The sequence below is a fragment of the Ovis canadensis genome, chromosome 2 (assembly GCF_042477335.2).
Source record: "Ovis canadensis isolate MfBH-ARS-UI-01 breed Bighorn chromosome 2, ARS-UI_OviCan_v2, whole genome shotgun sequence".
NCBI lineage: Eukaryota > Metazoa > Chordata > Mammalia > Artiodactyla > Bovidae > Ovis > Ovis canadensis.
The window spans coordinates 209,869,979-209,897,139 of NC_091246.1; the positions used below are offsets into that span (position 1 = coordinate 209,869,979).

Below are 27,161 nucleotides of genomic sequence, written 5' to 3' on the forward strand. Positions count from 1 at the left end.
GATATGCGAATCTGCCCTCACCTGCTTTGTGGTATAAGGATTCCCTCCTGGGTCAAAAAAAGGCTGGGTGTTCCCTAGGAATAAAGAAGGACGAGCACTTGGGTGGTGAGGCAGCTATCTGAAGAATTCCACTTTTTAACTTTTGTATTTCATCTTCTCCAAAATGGATTTAAACTGCTTATAATAACACACACCCCCAGCCTATCCACACACACAAAAAAAGACTAGATAATACCCCCCCCCCAAATTTTTTTAATCTGGAGGAAAAGAAAAAAGGACATCAACAATCTTCAATAAGTGACTAAAGTTCAGACTTTCAAAAAAAAGAGAAAACTGAAAATTTGAAAACTTCAGACTTTCAGACTGGATGTGAACGCAAAAAAAGCCAAAAAGGAGCAACTCAGTCAGGTTTTGTGGTTTTCATTTGCAGCATGCTTATTCCTCAGGGGAAATAAAAGTTTTCCTACCGCTAAATTCTAAAGGATACTTCTATGGGTTTTTATAGAGTGACACTGAATGATTTAAAGACTCCTATATTTATAGGAAATTCCATTTACCTCATTTGACAAGTATTTCTCAAGTTTCTATAGTAAGGCACTGTACTAGCCCAGCACAGTAAATATAATACTGATTTAGCTAAAAAATAAAATATTCAGGACCAGGCCTGACACAACTGTAGCTGCTGCAGCAGCTGTTACTGAATCCATGTGGCTCTGTCGTAGTGACATTTTTACCTGGAGAACATAAGTCAGCTGCCCTCCAGGCACATGGTCTATGACAGTGGTTCTACACAGGATCATACTCAAACAGCAATGACCTTTGGTGGCTGAATTTGATCAAGAATAGAATTCAGAGGGTGTAAAAAGTGGATATACAGGTAGGTTCATGTTCTGATGACACTTTCTTAAAGGTCACTTTTTCTTCAACTAAGCCACTGATAAAGATGGTAAAGCATCTGCCTACAATGCGGGAGACCTGGGTTCAATCCCTCGGTTGGGAAGATCTCCTGGAGAAGGAAATGGCAACCCACTCCAGTATTCTTGCCTGGAAAATCCCATGGATGGAGGAACCTGGTAGGCTACAGTCCATGGGGTCGCAAAGAGTCGGACACGACTGAGCGACATTTACTTTACTTTACTAAGCCACTGATAAAAGAAACTTGAGCCTGAGAGAACCCCAAAAGTGAAGGCTAAACTTTCTAATCTCCTTTATTCAGGGATGTGTTGAGAAAAAGAGGGCTGATCAAGTGTGTAAAATGCCCGCCACAGTGCAGTGCCTGGCAGAACACAGTTGTTCAATCAGTGTTCGTTCATTTTCCCTCTTCCTGTTCACTAGAGTTTTTCTTTTTCTTTTTAATTGAAGTATAGTTGATTTATGATGATTTTGAATGGTTTGCTTAGAAATTACCCGAGCTCATTCTGTCACTTTTGAGGTTGTACCCAAGTACTGCATTTTGAACTCATTTGTTGTCTATGAAGGCTATTTCTTCTAAGGCATTTTTGCCCACAGTAGTAGATATAATGGCCATCTGAATTAAATTCTCCCATTCTCGTCCATTTTAGTTCACTGAGTCCTAAGATGTCGACGTTCAATCTTACCATCTGCTGCTTGACCACGTCCAGTTTACCTTGATTCACAGACCTAACATTCCAGGTTCCTATGCAATATTGCTCTTTACAACACTGGACACATCCACAACTGAGGATTGTTTCTGCTTTGGCCCGGCCGCTTCATTCTTTCTGGAGCTATTCGTAATTGCCCTCTGCTATCCCCCATAGCATATTGGACACCTTCCAAACTGGAGGTCTTATCTTGCCGTCACATCTTTTGCGTTTTCACTGTTCGTGAGGTTCTCTAGGCACGTATACTGGAGTGGGTTACCATTTCCTCCTCCTGTGGACCACATTTTGTCAAAACCTCCACTCTGACCCCCCTGTCTTGGGTGGCCCTGCAAGGCATGGCTCACAGCTTCATGGGGTTATGCAAGCCCCTTCGCCAAGACAAGGCTGTGGTACAGTTTCAGGTGAACAGCAAAGTGATTCAATTGTACATAGCTCTTTTTTTCTGCTTCTTTTCCGTCATAGGCTGTAACAAGGTATCGTCTAGAGTTCCCTGTGCTATACAGCAAATTCTCTTGTTTATTTTACATATAGTGGTGTGTACACCAGAGTTTTTCTTTAGTTTGGTCCTGTTTTACTTTTTTTCACAGGGGCAAAGATTATAATGTACACCATCGGCACAGAGGACTTCCAGGACATGGGCCTGACTCACCAGAAGGGCTGGATCCTATAGACACATCTTTTCTTCTAAGAGGAAAAGAAGGGAAGACTGAGCCAAGGCTGTTCAACCAGCAGACATCAAACGACGTCAGTAACGTGAGTGCAAACACCTCAGTACATGCTTGGTCCAAAACCCCACCTGGAAGGTGCTCCCAGCAGGGTTGCCATGTCCAGTTGTATAGACTGCTTAGTAGACAAGGGCACCTGCAAAGGGGGCAGTGAGACCTCAAATCCACTCTGTGGTTCACTCACCATGCCCTGCATCCCAGTAATGGGTTGCATCTTTCTGAAGCATGGGGTACCCTTTTCTAATTTCTACAAAGGTACTAGAAGAACGTTTAGTTTTCCTACACTTTCATATCACTTCTGACATGAAATGTGTGAAGGGTTTTCCCACATCAACCAATTCTGCAGCTCTCTGGACACCAACCAGGGGTCCTACAACTCTACTCTGACGCTGACTACCAGGAATTAGCACAGGCCCCACAGGTGAAGGGTTCAGTCCCACATGCCTGTTCCACTTCAGCCATCAAGTCCCAGGTTGTCACCTATACTTCTGATCAAAAAGCTATACATAGGGGGTTCCTACAACCCATCCTCAGGTTCAGTAATTTGCTAGAACAGCTCAGGAAACATTTACTTACTACTACTGATTTACTACAAAAGATATTTTAAAGGATACAGTAAGTCCCCTACATACGAATGAGTTCAAGAGCGTGTTCATAAGTTCAGTTTGTTCATTAAGTCCAACAAAGTTAGCCTAGGTACGCAGCTAACACAGTCAGCTATATAGTACTATACTGTAATAGGTTTGTAATATTTTTCACACAAAGTAAAGTGAAGTCGCTCAGTCATGTCCGACTCTTTGCGACCCCATGGACTGTAGCCTACTAGGCTCCTCAGTCCATGGAATTTTCCAGGCAAGAGTACTGGAGTGGGTTGCCATTTCCTTCTCCAGGAGATCTCCCCAACCCAGGGATCGAACCCAGGTCTCCCACACTGCAGGCAGACGCTTTACAATCTAAGCCACTAGGGAAGCCCTTTCACACAAATAATACATAACAAATACAGAAACAAAACATTTTTAATCTTCCCTAAAATTGGCCTGCAGTCCTGTAGACGTGGGTTCGATCCCTGGGTCGGAAAGATCCTCTGGAGAAGGGAATGACAACCCACTCCAGTATTCTTCCCTGGAGAATCCCAAGGACAGGGAGGAGCCAGGTGGGCTATAGTCCATGGTGCCCCAAAGAGTCAGACACAACTGAGCGACTAACACTTGAAAAGTAGACTAGTACAGTGCTAGCGTACAAGGGCTGGCATTGGGTGAACATCCTGGTCTTGAAGTAAAGATACTGTACTACTCTATCAAATTGTCAAGTACACCAAAGCACAACCACTTGTAGAGGATACATGCATGTGACAATGTACACCGGACACGTGAACTACCTTATGTGATTGGACATGCAAAGGCATGTCCACATCTTTGGAAGTTCACAACTTGAAGGTTCATGTGTAGGGGACTCACCGTCCAAGTGAACAGCGAGGAAGAGACACACAGGGCAAGGCCCTGACGGGTCCCAAACACAGGTGTTCCCGTCCCCTTGGAGTTTGGGATGTGCTACCCTCCTACCACACAGATGTGTTCACCAGCCCTGGAGCAGTCTGAACATGTTTGGTTAGAGCTTTTATAGGGGCTTTGTTACAAAAGCACGATTGATTAAGTCACTAGCAAATGGTGATTAATGCAACTTCTAACACTTCTCCCCTCCTCTAAGGTAGTGGGAGGGGCAGTGGCTGAAAGGTCCAACATTCTGATCATGTGATTGGTTCTCCTGGTAACCAGTGCCCCTTTTTAGGGGCTTTCCAAAATAATGGTATTAACATAATCTCAGGTGTTGTTGAAAGGGGCTTGTTAATGAATAACAAAAGACAATCCTTTCATGCTTATGCTCCAGAAGTTACAGGCAGGTCTCTCATTTTATTGTGCTTCACTTTATCGGCTTCACAGATAATGTGATTTTACAGATTGAAAGTTCAAGCAAGTCTATCAGCACCATTTTTTCAAACAGCATTTGCTCATTTCATTCTGTGTCACATTTTGATAATTCTCGAAACATTTCAAGCTTTTTCATTATTATTGTATTTGTTTTGGTGATATATGATCAGTTCAGTTCAGTCGTGTCCAACTCTTTGCAACCCCATGGACTGCATGCAGCACGCCAGGCTTCCCTGTCCATCACCAGCTCTTGGAGCTTGCTCATACTCATGTACATCGAGTCAGTGATGCCATCCAACTATTTCATCCTCTGTCGTCCCCTTCTCCTCCTGCCTTCAATCTTTCCCAGCATCAGGGTCTTTTCCAAGGAGTCCGTTCTTTGCATCAGGTAAAAAAGTATTGGGGCTTCAGCTTCAGTATCAGTCCTTCCAATGAATATTCAGGACTGATTTCCTTTAGGATGGACTGGTTGGATCCCCTTGCAGTCCAAGGGACTCTCAAGAGTCTTCTCGAACACCACAGTTCAAAAGCATCAATCCTTTGGCACTCAGCTTTCTTTATAGTCCAACTTTCACATCCATATATAACTACTGGAAAAACCATAGCTTTGACTAAACAGACCTTTGTTGGCAAAGCAGTGTCTCTGCTTTTCAATATGCTGTCTAGGTTGGTCATAGCTTTTCTTCCAAGGAGCAAGTGTCTGTTAATTTCATGGCTGCAGTCACCATCTGCAGTGATTCTGGAGCCCAGAAAAATAAAGTCAGTCACCATCTCCACTGTTTCCCCATCTATTTGCCATGAAGTGATGGGACTGGATGCCATGATCTTAGTTTTCTGAATGTTGAGTTTTAAGCCAAATTTTTCACTCTCCTCTTTCACTTTCATCAAGAAAATTCTTTAGTTCTTCTCTTTCTGCCATAAGGGTGGTGTCATCTGTGTATCTGAGGTTATTGATAATGATACTGAAGTGTGATCAGTGAGTGATATTTGATGTTACCATTGTAATTGTTTTGGGGTATCATGAACCATGCCCATATGAGATGGTGAATTTAATCAATAAATGTGTGTGTTCTGACTGCTCCACCAACCAGCCGTTCCCTCTGTTCCTTTCCTCAAGCCTCTCCCCCACCCCCATTCCCTGAGACACGACAACATTGAAATCAGGCCAGTTGATAACCCTGCAGGGGCCTCTAGTTAAGTTAATTTAAGTGGCTCAGTCATGTCTGACTCTTTGAGACCCCATGGACTGTAGCCCACCAGGCTCCTCCGTCCATGGGATTTTCCAGGCAAGAATACTGGAGTGGGTTGCCATTTTCTTCTCCAGGGAATCTTCCCAACCTAAGGATCGAACCCAGATCTCCCACATTAGAGGCAGACGCTTTAACCTCTGAGCCACCAGGGAAGCCCATAGGGGCCTCTAAGTGTTCAAGTAAAAGGAAACGTCTCACGTGTCTCACAACAGCCAACACCAACTCATGTTTCCCAATTTATATCAAAAGCTAGAAATGGTTAATGAGGAAAGCTGAGAGTGGCCAAAAAGCTTGGCCTCTTGCACCAAACGGTTAGCCAAGTTGTGACTGGAAAGGAAAAGTTCTTGAAGGAAATTTAAAGTGCTACTCCAGTGAACGCATGAATGGTAAGAAAACAAAATGGGCTTATTGCTGATATGGAGAAGGTTTAAGTGGTCTGGATGGAAGATCAAACCAACCACAACGTTCCCATAAGCCAAAGCCTAATCCAGAGCAAGGTCTTAACTTTCTTCAAGTCTATGAAGACTCAGAGAGGTGAAGAAGCTGGAAAAGAAGAATTTGAAGTGAGCAAATGTTGGTTCATAAGGTTTAAGGCATGAAGGTGAAGCAGCAAGTTATCTAGAAGCTCTAGCTAAGATAATTAATCTTCTATGTTGATGAACAGGCTTACATTGAAAGAAGATGCCATCTTGGACTCTCAGAGCTGCAGAGACATCAATGCCTGGCATCAAATCTTCAGAGGACAGGCTGACATCATGTTAGGGGCTATACAGCTGGTGACTTGAAGTTGAAGCCCATGCTTACCATTCCAAAAACCCTAGGGCCCTTAAGATTTATGCTAAATCTATTCCACCTGTGTTCTGTACGTAGCCCAACAAAGCCTGGATGACAGCTTATCTGTTAGCAATGTGTTTTACTGAGTATTTTAAGCCCAGTGTTGAGACCTACTGCTCAGAAAAAAAAAGATCCATTTCAAAATATTACTGCTCGTTGGCAATCAACTAGCCAGCCAAGAGCTCTAATGGAGATGGACAAGATTAGGGTTGTTTTCATGCCTTCTAACACAACATTGTGCAGCCCACATATCAAGGAGTCATTTTGACTTTCAGTTCTTATTTTTTAACAAATACACTTCTTAAGACTATAGCTGCCACACTTGGTGATTCCTTGGATGGATCTGGGTAAAGTCAATTGAGAACCTTCTGAAAAGTATTCAGCATCCTAGATACCATGAAGAACATTTGTGGGGAATTCTCTGGTTGTCCAGTGGCTAGGACTCAGCACTTTTACTACTGTGGCCCAGGTTCAGTCCCTGGTAGGGGACCTAAGATCCCACATGCCTTGTGACACAGCAAAAAAAGAAAAAAAGAGATTACAATTTGTTGAAGGCTCAGATGATAGTTAACAGTTTTTTTGCAATATAGCATTTTCAAATTCAGGTATGCACACTATTTTTTTAGACATAATGCTACTGCACACTTTAATAGACTACACAAGTAAACATAATTTTCATATGCCCTGGGAAACAAAATATTCATGTGACATGCTTTATTTCCAGTATTCACACTGTTGGGGTGGTCTACAACCAAACCCACACTATCTCTGAGGTATGTTTGTGCAAGGGTTTTAGGAGCTCTGTGTCAGAGGCTAGGTTCAAAGACCAAACATATATTTCTTATTTTGTCACAATATTACAGGTACTGAGGGGGTAGTCATGGCCTGACTGTGCCATCCCCTGTTAGGAAGAAACACTATATTGTCCCAATCCTTGGAGAAAGGCGAAAACTGACATAGCCATGGTCATAGGCTTGAAGTTTCCCAAAAGCTAGCAAATGATGCAACAGGGAATAAAGCTGGCTTTGATTTAAACCAGTTAATCATTAATTGTGGCAACAGCAATCTGTCAAAGGTGAAAACTGCTTCACTTTGATCCAGCTCTGTAGATGATGGTTTAGCATCAAAAAAGGGAGCAGGTCTTCCCTGGTGATCCAGTGGTTAAGAATCCTCCTGCCAATGCAGGGGACATGGATTGGATCCCAGTCCAGGAAGATCCCACATGTCACAGGGCAACTAAGCCTAAATACTGCAACTACCGAAGCCTGCACTCTGAAGCCCAGCTCTGCAACCAGAGGGGCCACCCACGAGGAGCCCGCTCTCTGCAACTAGAGAAACACCTTTGCGGCAACGAAGACCCAGCACAGCCAAAAAGATATAACTAAATAAAATTATCCTTTTATAATTATTTAAAAGGGGGGGGGGAGGCAGATCATCAAGTACGTTCTATTTCTCTTTTCTTCTATGAAATTATACCTGAAATTATATCAAAGGATGAATCTTAGGATCTCCCCTCCAGCTCCACACTGTCTGTCTCATCCATTTGCTTCATCTGGAACCCATATAAATTCCATTCTAAGCCATTCTGTCTTGTTCAACATAATCTCCCTTTTCTTCTGTTTTCTATTTCTGTTTGTTGGCAATTGGGATCTTAGTTCCCTGACCAGGTATTGAAAGTGCTGAGTCCTAACCACTGGACTGCCAGGGAATTCCCAAAATAATCTCCTTTTGATTTTTTTTTCCCTTGCTTTCTACTTTAAAATGTTCCCTTTCCTTAATTTTTCCCCTTTAGGAGATGGAGTTGATTGAAAAAGCCAAGAGCAGGAAAAGGGCCAAGACAGATAAGTCCAAGGCACCCAAGAGGGAGAAAGAAGGAAAACTCCATGAGGAAGCAGAGGCTGCTGTTGGTAAGGGTCCATCCGGGAGAAGACACCTAATGGGAGCTGGAAGGTGTTACGGTGAATCAGCATGGATCCTATCAGACAAACTGTCTGTGCTGAGTCTCCTTGACGACCACAGCTAAGATGGTGTTGAGGCCTTACTTGATGTCAGTATCTTGGGAGACAGGGATAGAGGAAACTGGGGGAGCCTGGAAGCCTGTAATTAACAAGAAAGGAAATTACAATAATAATACCAACACCTACTAAATGAACTCGCATTGTATTAGTGATAGCTTACGGTGAACGGTGTCGGATTCTTGATCTCCAAAGAACACTTAGCTTCAGGACCAGGGACCAGGCTTGATCACTCAAAGAAACAAAGAAAGCTTCTGACATAGACATCAGAAGGGGGATGGAGAGTGCCCCACTCACTAGTCTTAGGAAGGGAATTATATACTTTTTAAATTAGTTATTACAATAAATCAAACGAATATCTCATGGTTGTAAAGATCTTACTAGACCCACTCCCACAGTATACATTTTAAGATAACAGGATTAGTCAGAAGGTTTTCAGGAAGGAGAAACATGTCCTCAAGCAAGATACATTATTGTTATATAGTCTTTACTAAGGAATGTAGAAAAAAAGTTGTCCTTTCCTCCTCCTTGAGAATTCCAGGCCCCTGTCTCCTCCTTGAGAGCCCCAGACCCCTTTCTCCTCCTCAGGGACCCCAGACTTCTTATCAACCTGCCTAGGAATTGACTCTCTCATTAGGAGCTCTGCATTTATGATGTCATGAAATCCCCACACATCCTTAATCACCATTATTATATCATGTGGAGAGGCTGGCTGATTTGAGTAACATCGAACAGTAAAAAGTGGTGGACCCAGGGTCTGAACCTGCCATTTGATTCCAAATTCATGCCTTTCAAACCCTGCCTCTATGAATAATAAATAAGTCATAAGCTGAGAATTGGGCCATGAGAGCATTTGGGAAGAAGTTTGCAGCATGCTCTGAATGGTTACCGGAGAAGGCAATGGCACCCCACTCCAGTACTCTTGCCTGGAAAATCCCATGGACACAGGAGCCTGGTGGGCTGCAGTCCATGGGGTCTCTAAGAGTCGGACACGACTGAGCGACTTCACTTTCACTTTTCACTTTCATGCACTGGAGAAGGAAATGACCCACTCCAGTGTTCTTGCCTGGAGAATCCCAAGGATGGGGGAGCCTGGTGGGCTGCCGTCTATGGGGTCGCACAGAGTCGGACACGACTGAAGCGACTTAGCAGCAGCAGCAGCTGAATCATTACTCCAGCTACCATTTTTCCTCTTGGTTCATTGTGTTGCACCTCACTAGGAATTCAGGTGCCTATGCTTCTGAGGACCTTCTTTCCTTTTAATTTTTATTGAAGTGTAGTTGATTTACAATGTTGTGTTCTGAGGACTTTCTTTAACCTGAAACCTACACTCATTCTTTCCTGGCCATATAAAGACCCTCTAAACAAATCAAAGGCCGTAGCAAGAAATGACACTGGATAGCCAGACTCCTGGGACAGATTTTTTTTTAACTGAAGTGTAGTTGACTTACAATGTTGTACCAATCTCTGCTCTACAGCAAAGTGACCCATTTATACAATATAGACATTTTTAATATTCTTTTCCATTATGGTTTATCACAGGATATTGAATATAGTCCCCTGTGCTATACAGTAGGACTCTGTTGCTTATCCAGATCTATTTTTGAGGTCTGCTTTTTAAAGTCTTGCTGAGTTTACATTGCTGTAGCCTGTAACTTGGATAGCATTGGCAGGACTGGAAAAAGAAATACTTGTGGCCCTGAGCAGTGAATTGAGAAAGAAGCCCTAGAGTATGGAAGACTCAAACTGTGCCAGGTTACAAAGTTGCAACCTCAAGCCAGACTCTTGAGGCATGATTTTCCAGCTGTGTCTATAGGTCGTCTTCCTTCCAGAGAGTCTTGTCCCCACCACAGGTCAGGGTGAGTCAAAAGTCTTTTTAGTAGCAAGACTGCCAATCACAGTTGAGGCAGGTTCTCAAAGGGTGGTCTATGGGCTGTGCTGTGCTAAGTGGCTATAGTCATATCTGACTCTTTGTGACCCTATGGACTGTAGCTGGACAGACACCACTGTCCATGGGATTTGGGTTGCCATGCCCTCCTCCAAGGGATCTTTCTGACCCAGGGATTCAACCCACGTCTCTTATGTCTCCTGCACTGGCAGGCGGGTTCTTTACCACTAGCACCACCTGGGTCTATGGACTACCCTTCTCAAAATCTTTGGAGTGATAGCTAAAATGCAGATTCCTACAAAATCAGACTCTAAGGGCAGGGCTCAGGTATCTGCACACAGATGATTCCATTGCACATGGGAGTTTTAAAGTCACTGAAAAGGATACAGAGATCATGTTTATTAGCTATGTCTCTATCCCCAATTGTTCTCTCCTAGGAAAGTCAAAGGAATCAAAAGCTGAAAAGAAATCACAGCTAATTCCCAAAGGAAAAAAAACAGGAGCCAAAGGGAAAAGGACACGGAAGGAAGGGAATCTGGAAACAGCTGTGGAGCTGAGTGGGCCTGCTGTCATTAACTCTAAGGAAACCAAAGACCGCTCAGGTGGAGGTTTCTTCCGCTCAGGCTCTGGGGTAGAGGACCCTTGGCTCTCTTCCAAAGTTGAGGCTCCTGAGAGCCAAGTTTCTATAGATGGAAGGTCATCACCCACCCAGACTGCAACTGTCCCTGGAAACATGGAACCTGAAGAAGAGAGAAGCCACGAGGACCCTTCCAAGGTAGGCTTCAATATTCTCACCCTGGCCAAAGGGATCTCTGTCCTCACTGGTACAACTGCAGAGGTGGGGAAAACTGCCCTGGATTATATTAAACTGCCTAATGATTTTATTTATTCTACTTTGTTTTTTTCTGACCCTTTAAGATGCCAGATCTGATAAAAGACACTAGGGTGGCAAAGTCCCTCTGAAATGAGGCATTCTGTGAGGCTCCTGAACTGCCAGGGCATGTACCCACCCCCATGAGCAGAAAGGCGGCACAGCACTCGTCTGTGAGAAGTACAGGCCTCACAGTTAAAAGGAAAGGTGAATTCAGGCCTCAGAGCCAAGCACATATTCTTGACTTAGCCAGGAGTTTATGCATGGCTTGCCTACCCAACACTGTAGAAATTCCTCCATTCCTAATCTGCTTTACTGCGGCACAAAGCTGGGCCACAGGCAACTTACACACACACATCTATCTGCCTTTTTTTGAACACTGCAAACATACCCACAGCTAAACCACTATGGTTAAACTCACAGAAGTTACGTGCAAATAGGAACAATTCTGCTGATTTTCATTTAATCTCTACAGCCACACTCGTGACCCAGGTATGATGCACCCCGCTTCATACACCTACAAGCTAAGATTAAAAGGGTTAGATGTTTGCTGCCAGAAGTTGGGCAACCATCAAGTGGCAGCGTCAAGACTTAGATCTTTTGACTCCAAAAGAGCTCCAGAGCTCTTGCACTATTTTTAATTATTATGTATGTACTTTATAGCCCCTGGTCTTCCAAAAAGGATTTCAGGAAGCTTTTTTCCTTTCTGGTTCTCAGTCTTCCCAGCTGCCAAGGCTACAGCATTCTACTCCATATAGCAGATGAAAATTTTAAGCTGTGGGCAGAACTTCTCTGAGCCTGCTCTAGACTCAGAATTTCTAGATTTATTATCAATATACAGTACTGCATTGCCTCTGCAAAGGCTAAATAAGATAAGGAAGTACCCACCCCCATACTGGATACACAGAGCTCCCACGGGACAGCGGCCATCCAGTGTTCCCCTCAGAGGCATGCTTCTGACTGAGGAGGAGGCATCAGGAAGAACAAGAAATCTAAGACACTCTTCACAGAAACTGAGAGAACGTTTCATTAGAAAAGTAGATTTGCAGAGGATTAAATAGGAGTCTGACACATCTACACCTAAGACTGCTCCTAGAGGAGCCTTTAGCTAGAACCTGTGGTTATGAGCCCTGGCTTCACATTAGCATCACTGAAGATGTTTTTTAAAACCACCAAGAAAAATAATATATTTTTAAGTAGGTGGTTGGGGTGGAGGAGAAGTTTCCTGGCAGTCCAGTGGTTAGGACTCTGTGCTTCTACTGCCAGCCATGCTCAATCCCAGGTCAGGGAACTAAGATCCCACAAGCCTTGCTGAGTAGCCAAAAAAAAAAAAAAAAAATTTAATTAAATTTTAAAAACCTGCCAAGGCCTCCCACCTGAGTATTATTAAATTGGTCCAGGTGGGGCTTTGGCCTCAAGTAATCTTTAAAAGCTCCTTGGGTGATTATTAGACACATGTAGCAGACATGGTCGGAGAAGGCAATGGCACCCCCCTCCAGTACTCTTGCCTGGAACATCCCATGGACGGAGGAGCCTGGTAGGCTGCAGTCCATGGGGTCGCTAGGAGTCGGACCCGACTGAAGCGACTTAGCAGCAGCAGCAGCAGACATGGTAGCTCAGCTGGTAAAGAATCTCCTGGGTCAGGAAGATCTCCTGGAGAATGGATAGGCTACCCACTCGTTTTCTTGGGCTTCCCTGGAGGCTCAGATGGTAAAAAATCCGCCTGCAATGTGGGAGATCTGGGTTTGATCCCTGGGTTGGGAAGATCCCTTGGAGGAGGGCATGGCAACCCACTCCACTATTCTTGCCTGGAGAATTCCATGGCCAGAGGAGCCTGGCAGGCTACAGTCCATGGGGTCGCAGAGTCTGACAACTAAGCGACTAAGCACAGCACAGCAGGCATTATGTTGGCACTTTCACTGTTTGAGTTAATTCTGGTAATAGCCAGCCAAGAGGAAGATAGTTCAGAGAAATTAAGTTGTTACCCTTGAATTCTGAAGCAAGTAAGAGAGAGACTTGGATCCAGGTCAGTCAGAGCCCAGAGCCCGGGCCAGTGGTAGCAGAGTTAGTACGACTGTGGTCAGAGTGTGGAAACCACCTTACCTCTGATTAGAGGCCATGTGGTGGGGGTGGAGGAGGGTGCGCTGCCAAGACGAGGTCACCCGCGATCACTGCTCGCTGACAACACTCTGGCTCCTCAGGCCTTCCTCATCACGAGGGAACAAGAGAAGGCTTCCCGGGACAGGCTGCGAGCAGAGCGGGCTGAGATGAGACGGCTGGAGGTGGAGAGGAAGAGAAGGGAGCAGGAGGAGCAGAGGCGGCTCCAGCAGGAGCAGCTGGAGAGGGCAGAGAGGATGAAGGAGGAACTGGAGCTGGAGCAGCAACGCCGCGTGGAGGAAACCCGGTGGGTGGCGAGGTCGTGGCCAGGGCTGTGATGGGACGCAGAAGACAAGTGGGGCTGACCTCCTCTGGGCGTACATTGGCTCTGAGGCTCGTTGTTGTCATTCAGTCATTTAGTCATGTCCAACTCTGCGACCCCATGGACTGCACCACTGCCAGGCTTCCCTTCACCACCTCCCTGAGCTTGCTCAAACTCATGTCCATTGAGCCTGTGATACCATCCAACCATCTCGTCCTCTGAGGTTCCCTTCTCCTTCTGCCTTCAATCTTTCCCAGCATCAGGGTCTTTTCCAATGAGTCCACTCTTTGCATCACATGGCCAAAGTATTGGAGCTTCAGCTTCGGCATCAGTCTTTCCAATGATATTCAGGGTTGATTTCCTTTAGGATTGACTAGTTTGATCTCCTTGCTGTTCAAGGGACTCTTTAAAAGAATCTTCTCCAGAGGCTCATGCCCTAAGGGAAAACAGCACATTTCATTTTATCCTCAGTTATCCCAGGGACAGTCTGGACCAAAGATAAGACAGATGTTTGTGGATCTTCCCGGGAAGGCTTTGAGATCCGTTCCAGCAAACATTTGTTATGCCTCTTGCCACACTGTCTGCATTGCGCAAGGCCCTTCCATAAGCTTCTGGGCTCATTTAATCTTCCCAACAACCCAGTGAAACAGGAACTTCAAAATCCATTTGATAAGAATGGAAAATGAGGATCTGGGAACTGAAGGCCGGGCCCCAGAGCACAGAGCTGTCGAAACTTTCAGGCTTCTAGTCTGTCCTGTTGTGTTCTGGCTTCTGCTGTTCAGTCAGGCTTCCCTTGGAAAAGGAGTCTCTGCATGAGATGCTGTTTGTGAACTACAGCCTGCAAACCCTTCACCAGAGGCACAGCTTGTCCTGTAAGGACACTGCAGTGTTTCTGCCATCTCCCTTACCTGTTTATGGGTTTTCTCAGCTTGAGGAAACAGAGACGTGAGGAAGAACGACAGCGGCAGGAGGAGGAGGAGAGAAGGCAGTGGCTCCAGTTGCAAATGGCCCAGGAGAGAGCTCGGCAGCAACAGGAGGAGTTCCGGAGGAAATGTCAGGAGCTGCAGAGAAAGAAGCAGCAGGAGGAAGCTGAGAGGGCTGGTGAGAGGTGCTCCGCTCTCTGCAACTCCCTCTATCTGGGACAGAAATATTTTTATCCCCCTGTGGGTGTTCAGTTGATTCTCCCCAGTTATTCCTATCCTAGGTCTCAGTGTGAAGCACTCTAAATGGGTAAGCTGATTTTTTTTTCAAAGTGATCAGTAGGTGTGACTCTAGTGAGCTGAGATAGAAGATCAAAATAAGAAAGACTTGTTTGTAGCAATGACTCTTGTGGTCCCAGTGATCTCCTGGAGTGGGACCCAGCCCCTTGCACTGCCCTTCCAGCATTGCTCAGAAGCTGCCTAAATTTCAGACACAGCTCTCCTTGCCTGCTTCCCTAGAAGATGGAAACAAACACCTGGATGGCTGCTGGGCAGCCTTTCAGGTGATGTATGGATTTTCTGTAGCCTCATATTTGAGGAATAGGAAAGTGCTTCAGCAGATGATGCCACTGTAGAGTGGTCAGACCAGCTGAGTAAGCACCAAGGTTCTCCAGACCCTGCCCTGACACCTGTCTCCAACCCATCTGCATGCCAGATTCTGGAAGATTCTTCCCCAAAGTTTTGTGTTCATTGCACAGTGCACTGCACACAGTAGGTACCTGATAAAGGATTCAAGTTAGTAAATGAACACAGGGTAATACCCACAGAAGATCTGGCAACCAGCTCTCAGGTAAACCATAGAACATCTCATTGGGAGTCCCTAGGAATCAGACTTGAGAGTCAGATCAGAGAGTTGTTTTCTTGAATAATGAGACCCCTGCTGAGCCTACCTGTTCTGTTCTGCAGAGGCAGAAAAGCAAAGGCTGAAGGAGCTGGAAATGCAGTTGGCAGAAGAGCAAAAGCACCTGATGGAAATGGCTGAAGAAGAACGGCTGGAGTACCAGCGGCAGAAACGGGAAGCAGAAGAGAAGACTCGGCGGGAAGCAGAGGACAGATGGCAGAAGGAAAAGGAAGCGGCAAGGCTGGCTCAGGAGGAAGCCATGAAACAAGCCCAGGATCAAGCCAGGTATTTGACATTTGAACAACAGTTGCAAAAGTGGGATTGTTCAAGGACTTGACTGCCTGCTTCTAGTACTAGCTTTGAGCTGCTTTTGGACACGTGTTTTCCCACTTCCCATAGTATGTTTGGAAGAACTGAAGATTCTCCTGCTGCAAAGGTGATAGAATTTTTTGATAACTTAAAGAACTGGCATTGAAGCTAGACAGGGTTTAGAGAGTATCTAGCTCAGCCCTTTGCTTCACAGATGAGAAAAGCAAGTCCGAGAGAGAAGGACCCTGATCAGGGCTATCAGTGAACTAGGAGCAGTACCAAGACTAGACCAAAGACTCCACCCCTACCCCTGATTCTGAACCACTGCCTTTCTCAGTATGTATTTACTGGGTACCTGTTATGTGCCAAACATTGTTCTGGACACTGGGAACTCAGGATGCAGACAGACAGACATCTCTTCTCCCATGGCATTTACATTCTAGGGATGGGAATGGGGAGACAGACTCTAAACAAAGGTTAAGTTGGCAATAAATGTTATTCAAAAATTTTTTAAAGAGATGTAATAGGATTGCGGGAGGTTTGGTTTAGACAGGTTGGCCAGGGCAAAACCTTACCAGAGGCGATATATAAGGGTGGGACCTGAATGACAATGAGTTAGTCACATAAACATCTGGAAGAAAAATATCCCAGGAGGTAAACACCAAGTGCAAAAGTTCAAAGAAAAGAATCAGGCTGGGATGGCGAAAGAATAAAAGAAAAGTTAGCATGGCTGGAACCAAGTGAACAAGGCACAAAGAGTACTTGTAGATGAGGTCAGAGAGGTAGGCCTTTTCAGTAGAAATAGCTCAGAATCAGCCATTACAATAATGATTATTACATCTTTCTGATAATAGAATCTCTTTAGTAATGTGCTTTCAATTGACTCCTTGAAAACCAGGTCCTCCATAGTGGCTATTATCATAAATTTCCCCTCCTTAGTGAAAGCAACAAAGTCATCCTTGTTTAGAACCATCACAAGTGAAGTGTAAAGAAGTCCGACAAAGAAAACCATGTGATTCCAATCTTAACTGTAAACAATTTACCCCCTTGAAATTTATTTTCTACAACTTAAGCTGAATCTAAGCTAATAAATACTCTTCAGGGGACAAGAAAAAAAAAGAAGGAAACCAGAATAACTCTATTTCAGGGGTTTCCACCTTACCTTGAGTTGTTCTCCTGGATGTTCCTCAGCTGTTATGGGAATTACAAAATAGATTAAGGGAAGTCTTGATTCAGTTTCAAAATTATGTGTTCACGTATCACAACAGTAGGACTGGTTCATAAGTATGGAAACCAAAAGCAAAGCTGAGTTGCAATTTTCCTCAAAGAAAACTGGCTAGAAATACAAGGGGGAAGTTGAGCTACTGTGCAACGCTAATCCAAGTTGCTTTGAAGAAACATCTTCATCTCCACCAAGAATAAGTAAGTAAAGGGGTATATGAAGGGTGTGAAAGAGCCTCATTCCAGCAAGTGTTAGAACTTAATGCCAGCTGGCTTGATTTCATGTTCACTTGTGTGACATTGGCCCAGGTATACTTTCTCTGGCCTATTTCTTCATCCCTAAGACAAGAGAGTCCCTTCATGAATACAAATTTAAGAACTGTTACACCCTTCAACATTTCTAGTAGGAAGATCATGATCCTTGAAACCTCATATCTAAAGTTACTGTATGAAGACAGTATGACCTTCCACTAAAATGCAAGTCAGTAGCCCCAAGTCTAATGATGATTACTGAAATTCTTAGTGAAAATTATTCAACTATCTTATAAAGACAGTTTTCTAGGATGGTTTATCAGTGCTGTGATCATGGGTGTGAATTGTTTCTTAGGCAAAAAGATGCTTTGAAGAAACATCTTCATTTCCACCAAGAACTCCATAAGGAAGCCAGTGGCCTACAGTGGACACACAACATTTCCAGACCATGGGTCTACTCTTACTTCCACTTCCTACAAATACCAAGACCTTGAAGAAGAAAACTTAAAAGTTGAAAGACAGTGTTGGAAAAAAAGAACCTTCCTTCTATAATGAAGTTCCATACTGAGCTCAATTAGTTCCATTTCATCTGGTTCACCCCACTGTACAGCTAACTTCACTCTAGGACTTCCATCCACACCACTGTCCAGTAAGCAGCCACATGTAGCTATATAAATGTAAAACATTCAGTTCTCCAGTCAGACTAGTCACATTCCAAGTAATCAATAACTGAATGTAGCCACTGGCTACAATACTGGACAGCAGATACAGACCATTTTTATCACAGAAAGTTATATTGGACAACACTGTATTCTTGAGCCCTGAAAATTAACCAGCCTTGAGGTTTTGCTCCTAACTGTGCCTTGAAAAACCAGCCACTCACATGATTTCCCCATTTTAAAAATCACACTGACTCTATCAAGAGTCTTGATTAGATAATTTATCTTTAACATCTCTTTAATAAGTATCTACTACAGATCTATCATTAAAGGGGATGAAGAACCTTTAAGATACATAAAGCAAGCAGTATCTGAAGCAAAATTTTCCCACAAATTTCCTTTAGCCCTACTCTATACTTCAGTCTGCATTTAAAAACTTAATACTTGCAGATATTCCCTGGAAATCTCACACTAATGCTTGTAAGGTGCTTTCTACAGGAGCTGCCACTTCCACAAACCAGAAGTCAAGCTCTGTGTCTGTCCTGCTGTGTTACTGGACTTGCTTAAATTTGATATTCAACTCCTTGCTTTATGTAACATAGAAATAAAATGGCCAAAATACTGGCTATCATAGTGAATATGTCACAGTCTTCCTCAAACTTGTTGACCCTACTCGTACATTCATTCACTATTCAACTGATTCAATAATACTTAGATGAGAAACAAGCATCTCAAATAATTCAACCAAGAGAAGAAAGAACACTCAAGGGAAACATCCTTGCGGGGAAAATTACCATTCCTGATTTTATTTTCTCTGTTTTACAAATTTCAGAAGTTGCAGTCAAGCACCAGGTAAAGTAGCTACACTGTTATTCGAGGTGCCTTCCAAATCCGATATTCTATTAAACTGTTGCTGTTAAAGGCCTATTTTATCAGCACTACTAACCAGATAAGCACATTTTTCAGTTAACCATAGCAGAATGCACAGCATTTTAGAAGAATCCGATAAACTAAAATCAAGTATCCCCCATAGCTAAGCTCCACCACCTAAATGCCAAGTCTTCAGAGATGCAAACAAAGCTAAGATCCCAAACTACATACACACGCATTCTGGATAGCTCAAAGAGCCTATCAGCTTTCTCAGGCCTGACAGAAACATGCAACTCAATGAGGACTTTCTGGAAATGGGCCTTATTTCTATTTACTATTCAATACAATGGTCTAAAAGTTCTAATTTACCTAGACTATATATATATGTACAATACAAATAATTTTTCAGGTATGGTCAAATAAGAATTTATATGACAAGCCAATTATTTTTCAACAGGAAATTTGAGAAGGTATTCAAACTATAACAGTTTCCATTAGAGATAGGTTTTATTTGCTCTTCTAAGGAAGCTTAGATGACATTCTATTTGGAATAATATGAAATTGGATTACATATGTGCATATATATTCTGAATTCTGTGATTCATTAAGGAGTTAAAAGAAAAAGTTAAGCCCTCTAATTTAGGAACTAATTTAGTATTTTAATTTTACAGTTGAAAAGACGATATAAAGAAAGAAAATACAAACAACCTTAACTATAGAGAACATTTTGAAACTTGTTAAGGGAAAAACTGAAATTATCAATATCAATTAAGAATTTTTGATGTGCCCATTTATTCAACATATTGGGTAACTGTATCATACAAATGCACCATACAGGAATATCAAGTTTTTTTAAAAAACAACAGTGGGTATTTAAGAAGGTATTGTGACCTTAATTAAATCCTTAATTCTGAAGGCACTTCAGTAACTTTCAGTGCTTCAAAGTCATGATCATCACCGCACAATCCGGAAAAAAATCTGTACCATGTATGAACAATAATTGCCAGTATGATGCACAAAAACCTTATGTTTTAAGCATTTTCTTTTTTCCTTCTGTACAATTAAAAATAAAATAAACATGGGTACAGTTTTTACAAATATTTTGTTTATTTTAATGAAGCTGGTACAGACACTGTCCATTTAAAACCCATATCCCAGGCCAAAAAGTACAAATAAAGTCAAAAAGAGCAGTGTTCTGTTGTATACACTTCTGCATGAATAACTTTAACTGCTAATGAAAATTAGATCTTTTCTGGGATCTTCTGACAAGACTTTTCTTTCACCTTAAAATGCTTCTCTTCAGTGAAGCCATCTTTGGAGTTAGTCATTATTCTCTGTCATTTTGACTCCAACTGGATATTCCTCTTCTTTTGGTCCAGACCCTCAGATTTTAAAAGTAGCTTCAAGTTAAGGAAAGGTCATTTTTCCACAGTTCTGTTTTCCGAAAAACTTCCATCTCCCACTGAAAGTCATAGTCCAGGAGTGAAGCAATCACATGCTAGAACTTCAGGGCCAATTGGAAAGTCATTAAGAACACTTGCATTAGTTGATCTTATTTATCACAAGCCTGCAAATGCACAGTCCTGGAAAAGGCGGGCTCTCTATGCACACATGTAATTTTTAAAAAGGAGAGAGTGATATGAAGGGGGCTGAGGTTTGATCACCAAAAATCAGCACAATGAAAAGAAACAATAATGAATAATGGGCACTAGAATTCAAATTACCAGATGTTTTAAAGAGATGGGGTGCCAGTTTTCAATTATGTTTTGAACACCACATTACAAAAGAACTATTTTTAAAAATAAAAAAGGATTAAGGGGAAAGAAAAAAAATAAAAAGAATATCTAAACCGTTGAATGACCCCCTGTTTGTTCCTGATAAACTTCAATCACATCTTCTTCCTCCATTCCCAGCTGTAAGAGGAAAGAAAAGTGTTAGTAGTAGAATAAAAAGTACTATTTTTTTAACTGGCTGCAATTAAGTGGCAACTGTGCAAAAAAGATACAAAAATAATCCATAGTTATCCTGTTCTGAAACTAACAATCTTGTTTCCTTTAATCCAAAGAACAGAAAGGTATATTCTTTTCTTCTGATACTATGTGGATATGAAATCATTCATGTTACTGTGCTGAGCCAACTTCACTTCCCAGTTTATTCACCATGTAAAACTTAAAGTACCTTAAAGGAGTTTTAAATCTACTGAAACATGTATAGAATAGTTTTTAAGTAATAGTTTGATGCCATATTTTCTAAAAATCATTTTACTTCCAGATGTAATTACTCGATAGAATCTCTTTCTTCTCTTTCAAAAAACCTGACTTCAGTTAAAATTTATCTAGGTTTTGGCTAGAAAAATACTGTCTAAGGGTTCATTTCTATTATTTTCTTTGATAGTGACCACTCTCAATGAAGAGTTACTATACATCTACTTTTGACACTTCAATTCTATAGGCTTGATTTTTCAGGCCAATTCTCAATTCTTATAGAAAAGGGGGAAAAAAAAAAAAAGACCCTTTAAAATGCCCTTTACAGAACATTAAGCAAAATATATGCAATTTTTTTTATATGCGTGAAATATTCTGGAATGTTTTCTTAAAGACATTATTAATAATGGTTGCCTCTGAGAAATGGGAATGCAGAGATATCTAGAGTGTATTTCCCATTTTATATACTTTGGTAGTTTGGTTTTTTAATACTTTCGTTTTTAACTACAAGTGTTCCTTATTTAAAAAATAAAAGTGTACAGAAGGGGGCTGGTGTTGCATAGAAACCCATAGACCCCTCAATGAGGCTTGTAAAGAATTGCAAATCTATTGATTCTGGTGTGCAGCCAGGTTAAAGAACACTGAAACAGGCAGACTGAAAACAAAACTCAGCATTGTTTCCAATGAACTACAGTGAATCACAAAAGCAAATGAAGAATAACAGTTCAAAGGAAAGTTCAAGTAATCTCTAATGAGACAAGTTCTATATTTTATACAGGACAATTTTATGCAGAATACAAAATATGAAAATTAAAATATGCTAAGAAATCGAAAAATAAGTGAGTTCAGAATTTTTTAAAGTGATTAATTGGTTCTGGTGTCACAGATATCTTGACTGTGATAAAACATATGAATGTTAAAATAGTTATTAATTAAAGGTGCTATTAAAATTTAATTTTAATTGCACACATAGCCTGGTAAACACTGCAAGGACTAGAATTCCAAATATTACAAGGAACCCTTGAATTGGGAAGGTAGCATATGTCCTTAAACTATGGTGAATATGAAGCCATCAGCTTTAAGTACATTGGCGGATAAGAGTAAATAAACAACAGTACAAAGAGGTCACTCCCTAAATACCTACTCTCTCCACTGCCCCATTATTCTTCTAAAAAGATAAATCTTTTAATGACAGTAAGGGAGGTGTCACTAAAATGTATTAAATAACCTTCTGTGTTGCTGAGATTATGGCAAGCTTTTGTTGTTCAGTCACTAAGTCTGACTCTGCAACCCCGTGGACTGCAACATGCCAGGCCTCCCTATCCCTGTGCCTTAGCCAAATTAAGACAGGGAAAATATAAAATGAGTTTGGAATATCTTGTGCCAGACAGTAAGGAAGTACTCAAGAAAGTAGGTGGATACTAAACCAACAGGGGAAAGTTTGATGAGAAAAAGGGTAGTCACATAGTTTCAAAGTATGTGCCCACATATTACTCAATTACAACAGGAAAAATGGTTTAACTACACAGGGGAAAAAAAAAACAAAAACGGTAACTGTTAAATCCAGTGATAAAGGACTTCAGATACTCCAGATATTACAGCCTGAGAAAGACACATCACCATTTACATAATAATCCAGCCAAACACACGTGATCCAAATCTAGTCATAAGTTAACAGAACAGCCCAAACTGACAGTCTTTCTGGAAAATAACTGGTTTGTACTCTTCAAAAATGTAAATGTCTGGCAGTGATGAGCCACTTGCCCTCTCTGAGAACAGAGTTCGGTAATGAGAATCTTTACTCTGGACTCAAGTTCTGAGCCAGACGAGGCACCCACCACCTCCAGTTCAAAACAAAACACCATGCTGGTGTTGACAATGGCAGTTGAAGGCTGGCGAGTCAAGTCCTTAAGCTGTGAGACTCAGATGGGCCTGTCAAAATACTGGTGAGGGCAGAGGGAATGTTGAAGACTCACAGCAGGTTGGGAGTTCATTCCATTCAGTGCCCAGCGCAGGAGGTACAGAGGTAAGAAGAGGATGTTCTGTGTACGTGATCAGAAGCAGGGGTGAGGCTACTAGTTTGTTTTCTCCTAATGTTCAGATCGTTATCAGCTTTAATTTTCCCTGGGATGTTCCAGGATGAAAATGTGATAACTGAATCTTTCCTTGTTAATTTTCTTGTTTCTTTTGAACATGGAACTTTTTCCCCTCTCTTGATCATAATGCCCGCTTACTGAAATCAAGCAGGAAATTTTGATTTCCCAGGTATTTTCCACATCTTTGCTCTCTCCCACGAACATGACACATTGTTGATTTTTATATTTTACTATATTTTTGTGTTTGTTTTCTGATCCAGTGGCTACATTGTAGTAGTTTTTTTCTCCCTTCTCTTCCCTGCTCTCTACCCCTCGCCATTGTTCTTTCTACCCTATATATTCCTGAGTACCTTCTCCTGATCTGGTTTCTCTGGGATTCCTGTTCTGGGTCTAAACTACCTTTCCCAGTACAAATAACTTAGTGTTTTCCACATGTAAGTGTATTTTAGGTGAAATAAATTGATCTCCAGTCGAGCCGGGGGGGGGGGGGGGGGGGGGGATATGTAAATGTCATGAAGACAAAGACAGTCTGAAGAACTGTTCCAAGTTAAAGATAATTAAAGTGCAAATGAAAGTCACTCAGTCATGTCCGACTCTTTGCGACCCCATGGACGATAGCCCACCAGGCTCCTTCCTGTCCACGGGATTCTCTAGGCAAGAATACTGGAGTAGGTTGCCATTCCCTTCTCCAGAGGATCTTCCCAACCCAGAGATCGAACCCAGGTCTCCCACACTGCAGGCGGATTCTTTACCAGCTGAGTCACCATGTGTTCATACTGACCTTGATCCTACAATGAGGGAGAAAAAGGGAAAATTGGGACAAATGACAGAACAGTATTCTAACAGTATTAAGTGTCCTGAATTTTAACAACAGTACTTTGGTTATGTAAAAGAAAATACTTGTTCTCAAGAAATACACATTAAAATATTTAGTAAATGGCCATGGTGTATGCAACCTACTCCCAAATGGTTCAGACGATACACATACACACACATATGGCGGGGGGGTGGGGGGGGGAGGCGAATAATAAAGTACAGGTAGCAAAATGTTGAAAACTGGTAAATCTAGGTAGAAGAGAGTACAATGTTTTGCACTATTCTTGCCACTTTTCTATAATTTGAAAATCATCACAAAATAAAAACTTTTTAAAAAGATGAAGGGATGTCAAAAAGAACAGATGTGCCACCTTGAAGGGTTTCCCACTGGCTAATATCTAAAGAACATCACTCATACAAAGTATCTCCCCACAAATTACTTATTAATTACAAAATAACTTGGATAAATTGATACAATGCTACAGTGGATAAAATGATACAATGGATAAAATATCTGGCAGTTACCATCTTAACTAAGTGATCAAAATTAGTATTACCCATAGAAGACATGGAAGTGAAGTGAAGTCGCTCAGTCGTGTCCGACTCTTTGCGACCCCATGGACAGTAGCCTACCTGGCTCCACTGTCCATGGGATTTTCCAGGCAAGAATACTGGAGTGGGCTGCCATTTCCTTCTCCAGGGAGTAAGACATGGCCATCATATAATTCCTGACATGATGCACTTGGATTTCCATAGCTTCACTCGGTGTTGCTCCTACCAAATGTTCAAACCTGAATCTAATCATGAGGAAACAACAGACAAACCCCAACTGAAGGACATTCTTTTTAATTAATTTATTTATTTTAATTGGAGGCTAATTACTTTACATGCAGGACAATCTAAAACACAGTTGGCCTGAATTCTTTTTTAAAATGTCAGTGTAATGAATCAGTCAGTCCTAAAGAAATCAACCCTGAATATTCATTGGAAGAACTGATGTTGACGCTGAAGCTCCGACACTTTGGCCACCTAATGCGAATAGCTGTTCACTGGAAAAGACCGTGATTCTGGGAAAGACTGAAGGCAGGAGAAGAAGGGGACCCCATAGTTGGATGGCATCATCAACCCAATGGACATGAGTTTGAGCAAACTCCGGGAGACGGTGACAGGCTGGGAAGACTGGCGTGCTGCAAGACTGTTGTGTGCATGGGGAAACAAAGAGTTGGACGCAACTTAGCGACTGAACAACAACAGTATAATGAAAAACGAAGGCTGAGGAACTGTTTCATATGAAAAGGAAGCTAAGAGGCATGATAACCAGTTAGAATGCATATCCTGATGAGATCCCAGGTTAAGTTAAAAAAAAAAAGGCAGGTGAGCTATAAAGGACCTTACTGAGACAAACTGCAAAATCAGATTATTTTGATTGTATATTCAATTACAGTATTGTATCAAGGTAAATCACCTAGATAATTTAACTGTGACTCTGAGGAGAACAATAACACTGAAATATTGAGGGGTAAAGAGCCATATCACCTGCAAATTAATATCAAACAGTCCACCAGTAGTGAGAATCTGTACATACAGAGAGAATGATAAATCAAACACAGCACAACGTTAATAAATGAAGAATCTACAAAAAAGGTTATACAGGAGAATATTGCACTAGTCTCATTATTCAATAAGTTTGAAATGTTTTTAAATAAAAAGCTAATAATGACCATATATCGTTCCCACTATCAGAAATACCAGAAATGTTATTTTGTATGTGGAAGAGGGGAATCTGTATAATTGTAAATACACACATGCTCTTTTTCTCACATTTTATTACTTTCAGATATCTGGGGGTGGGAGTGAGAATAAGGGTAGAGAGGGTGAAATATAGAAACAGGAAATTAAAACAATATATTCAATAAAACAAATGAAGGCATAGAAGCATTAAAAACCATAACCCAAAAGGACAAAGCCAAAAACATATATTAAGCTTCTATATTAAGTTCTCAAAATGGGCCAAAAGTCAAAATCGAACTCTAAAGATCACTATCACCATGAAAATGTACCCGAAATCTGCCAAATTTGAGAACCATCTGTCCATCCTTAAAAAGGCATAGTATGTGCCTTGTAACAATTTAAGCACTCAGTCCCTACTTTTCACCTCTTTTTACTGGCATATTTGAAGGCACTAAAAGGGAAATTCAACCCAAAAGACTGTGTTTCTCTCTGACAAATAATATATCACTTAACTCAGAGAATATTCAAGAAAAGGGCAGTTTAATGGTACCAGCGAACCACATCATTCAATGCAAAATTCAAAATATGTCTTGAATTCAGAGAAGAAATTATACTCACTTCTTTTGGAGTGTGATTATCAGCAATTCTCTGACCTTCAAAGAGAAACCTGAGTGAATTCATGGGAACTCCCTAAAAAGACAGAAAATGTACAAATACAAACCTTACAAGAGATAAACTTTGATGCACAGAAAGCAAACATGAAAGCTTCAACAGAATGTGTAGAACATAAAACTAGACAGCTAATTCTATTATTATTACCTTTAACTGAGTAAAAACTATTTGCTAGGTACTCCTGATACCAAATATTTTATATACAGAATCATAAATTTTTCATCACAGCAGCCCTAAAAGGTAATCATTATCACCTTATCTTCATTTACAGCTAGAAAATCCAAGGTATAGAGAGGACACACAAGCTCGTCAGCAACTGAAGGCCAAATCTGTTCCCAACCCTGCGTATTCTTAACCACTATTCTATACAGTTTCCTCTCAAATCTATAAGCTAACATAAAAATAAAATCAGATATTGGATGAGCACCAGCTACCAACTGTACAAGCAAAATTGGTTATAAACAGACTAAATCATAGAAATTTGGCAAAGCACAGTAGCAAGCCAGATAAACTACAGAAAACCTATGATGGCATTTATAGCACTGTAAGTATCACAAAAGGTATTAAAATATATGTTTCTAATCACTTATTCCACAAAAATGGCTAAAAGAGAACAGATGGTTCATTTAAAGAGAAGTAACTTCACTAACAAGTATAAATCAAGAATCATTTATTTAGTCCACAAGTATCAGAAAGTTCTGCTCAATAACTAATGTGTTAAGATTTCCGCCATGTTTAAGTACTATCCCAAAAACATCATAAAAAACTCAAACTATCTTCCCAATATGTACTACACTTATATATACAAGACCGTGCAAACTTACCCTGGAAGTGGTTTTAAACTTTTTCTTAGTTCCCTGACCAGGGATTGAACCTGGGCCCCAGCAGTCAAACTGCAAAGTCCTAAGCACTGAACCACCAGAAAATTCTCTACTTTTAAATTATTTCCAGGGTTATA

The 27,161-nt window shown here is 41.5% G+C and overlaps 2 protein-coding genes and 1 non-coding gene across 6 annotated transcripts in view; 2 read left to right on the top strand and 1 right to left on the bottom strand.

The window, feature by feature from the left end:
* KIAA2012 (KIAA2012 ortholog) overlaps window positions 1-19,782 on the top strand; it is a 133,141-nt gene extending 113,359 nt beyond the window's left edge. For both annotated transcript variants that reach the window (XM_069577997.1, XM_069577998.1), the window contains 7 exons: window positions 2,210-2,375; window positions 8,152-8,266; window positions 10,700-11,037; window positions 13,335-13,537; window positions 14,481-14,653; window positions 15,439-15,658; window positions 17,511-19,782. In XM_069577997.1, coding sequence (XP_069434098.1) covers window positions 2,210-2,375; window positions 8,152-8,266; window positions 10,700-11,037; window positions 13,335-13,537; window positions 14,481-14,653; window positions 15,439-15,658; window positions 17,511-17,649 — 1,354 coding nt within the window. In that variant the 3' untranslated portion in view covers window positions 17,650-19,782. The remainder of the gene's footprint in view (window positions 1-2,209; window positions 2,376-8,151; window positions 8,267-10,699; window positions 11,038-13,334; window positions 13,538-14,480; window positions 14,654-15,438; window positions 15,659-17,510) is intronic.
* The window catches only part of SUMO1 (small ubiquitin like modifier 1), a 28,257-nt gene continuing 20,868 nt past the window's right edge, over window positions 19,773-27,161 (bottom strand). For all 3 annotated transcript variants that reach the window (XM_069578031.1, XM_069578032.1, XM_069578030.1), the window contains 2 exons: window positions 26,150-26,221; window positions 19,773-20,597 (listed from right to left, as the gene is read on the bottom strand). In XM_069578031.1, the coding sequence (XP_069434132.1) occupies window positions 20,529-20,597; window positions 26,150-26,221 (141 nt within the window). In that variant the 3' untranslated portion in view covers window positions 19,773-20,528. The remainder of the gene's footprint in view (window positions 20,598-26,149; window positions 26,222-27,161) is intronic.
* On the top strand, window positions 22,630-22,714 carry LOC138434880 (small nucleolar RNA SNORD103/SNORD85). Its single transcript, XR_011254939.1, has one exon. It is a non-coding gene; the product is annotated as a small nucleolar RNA SNORD103/SNORD85 (small nucleolar RNA).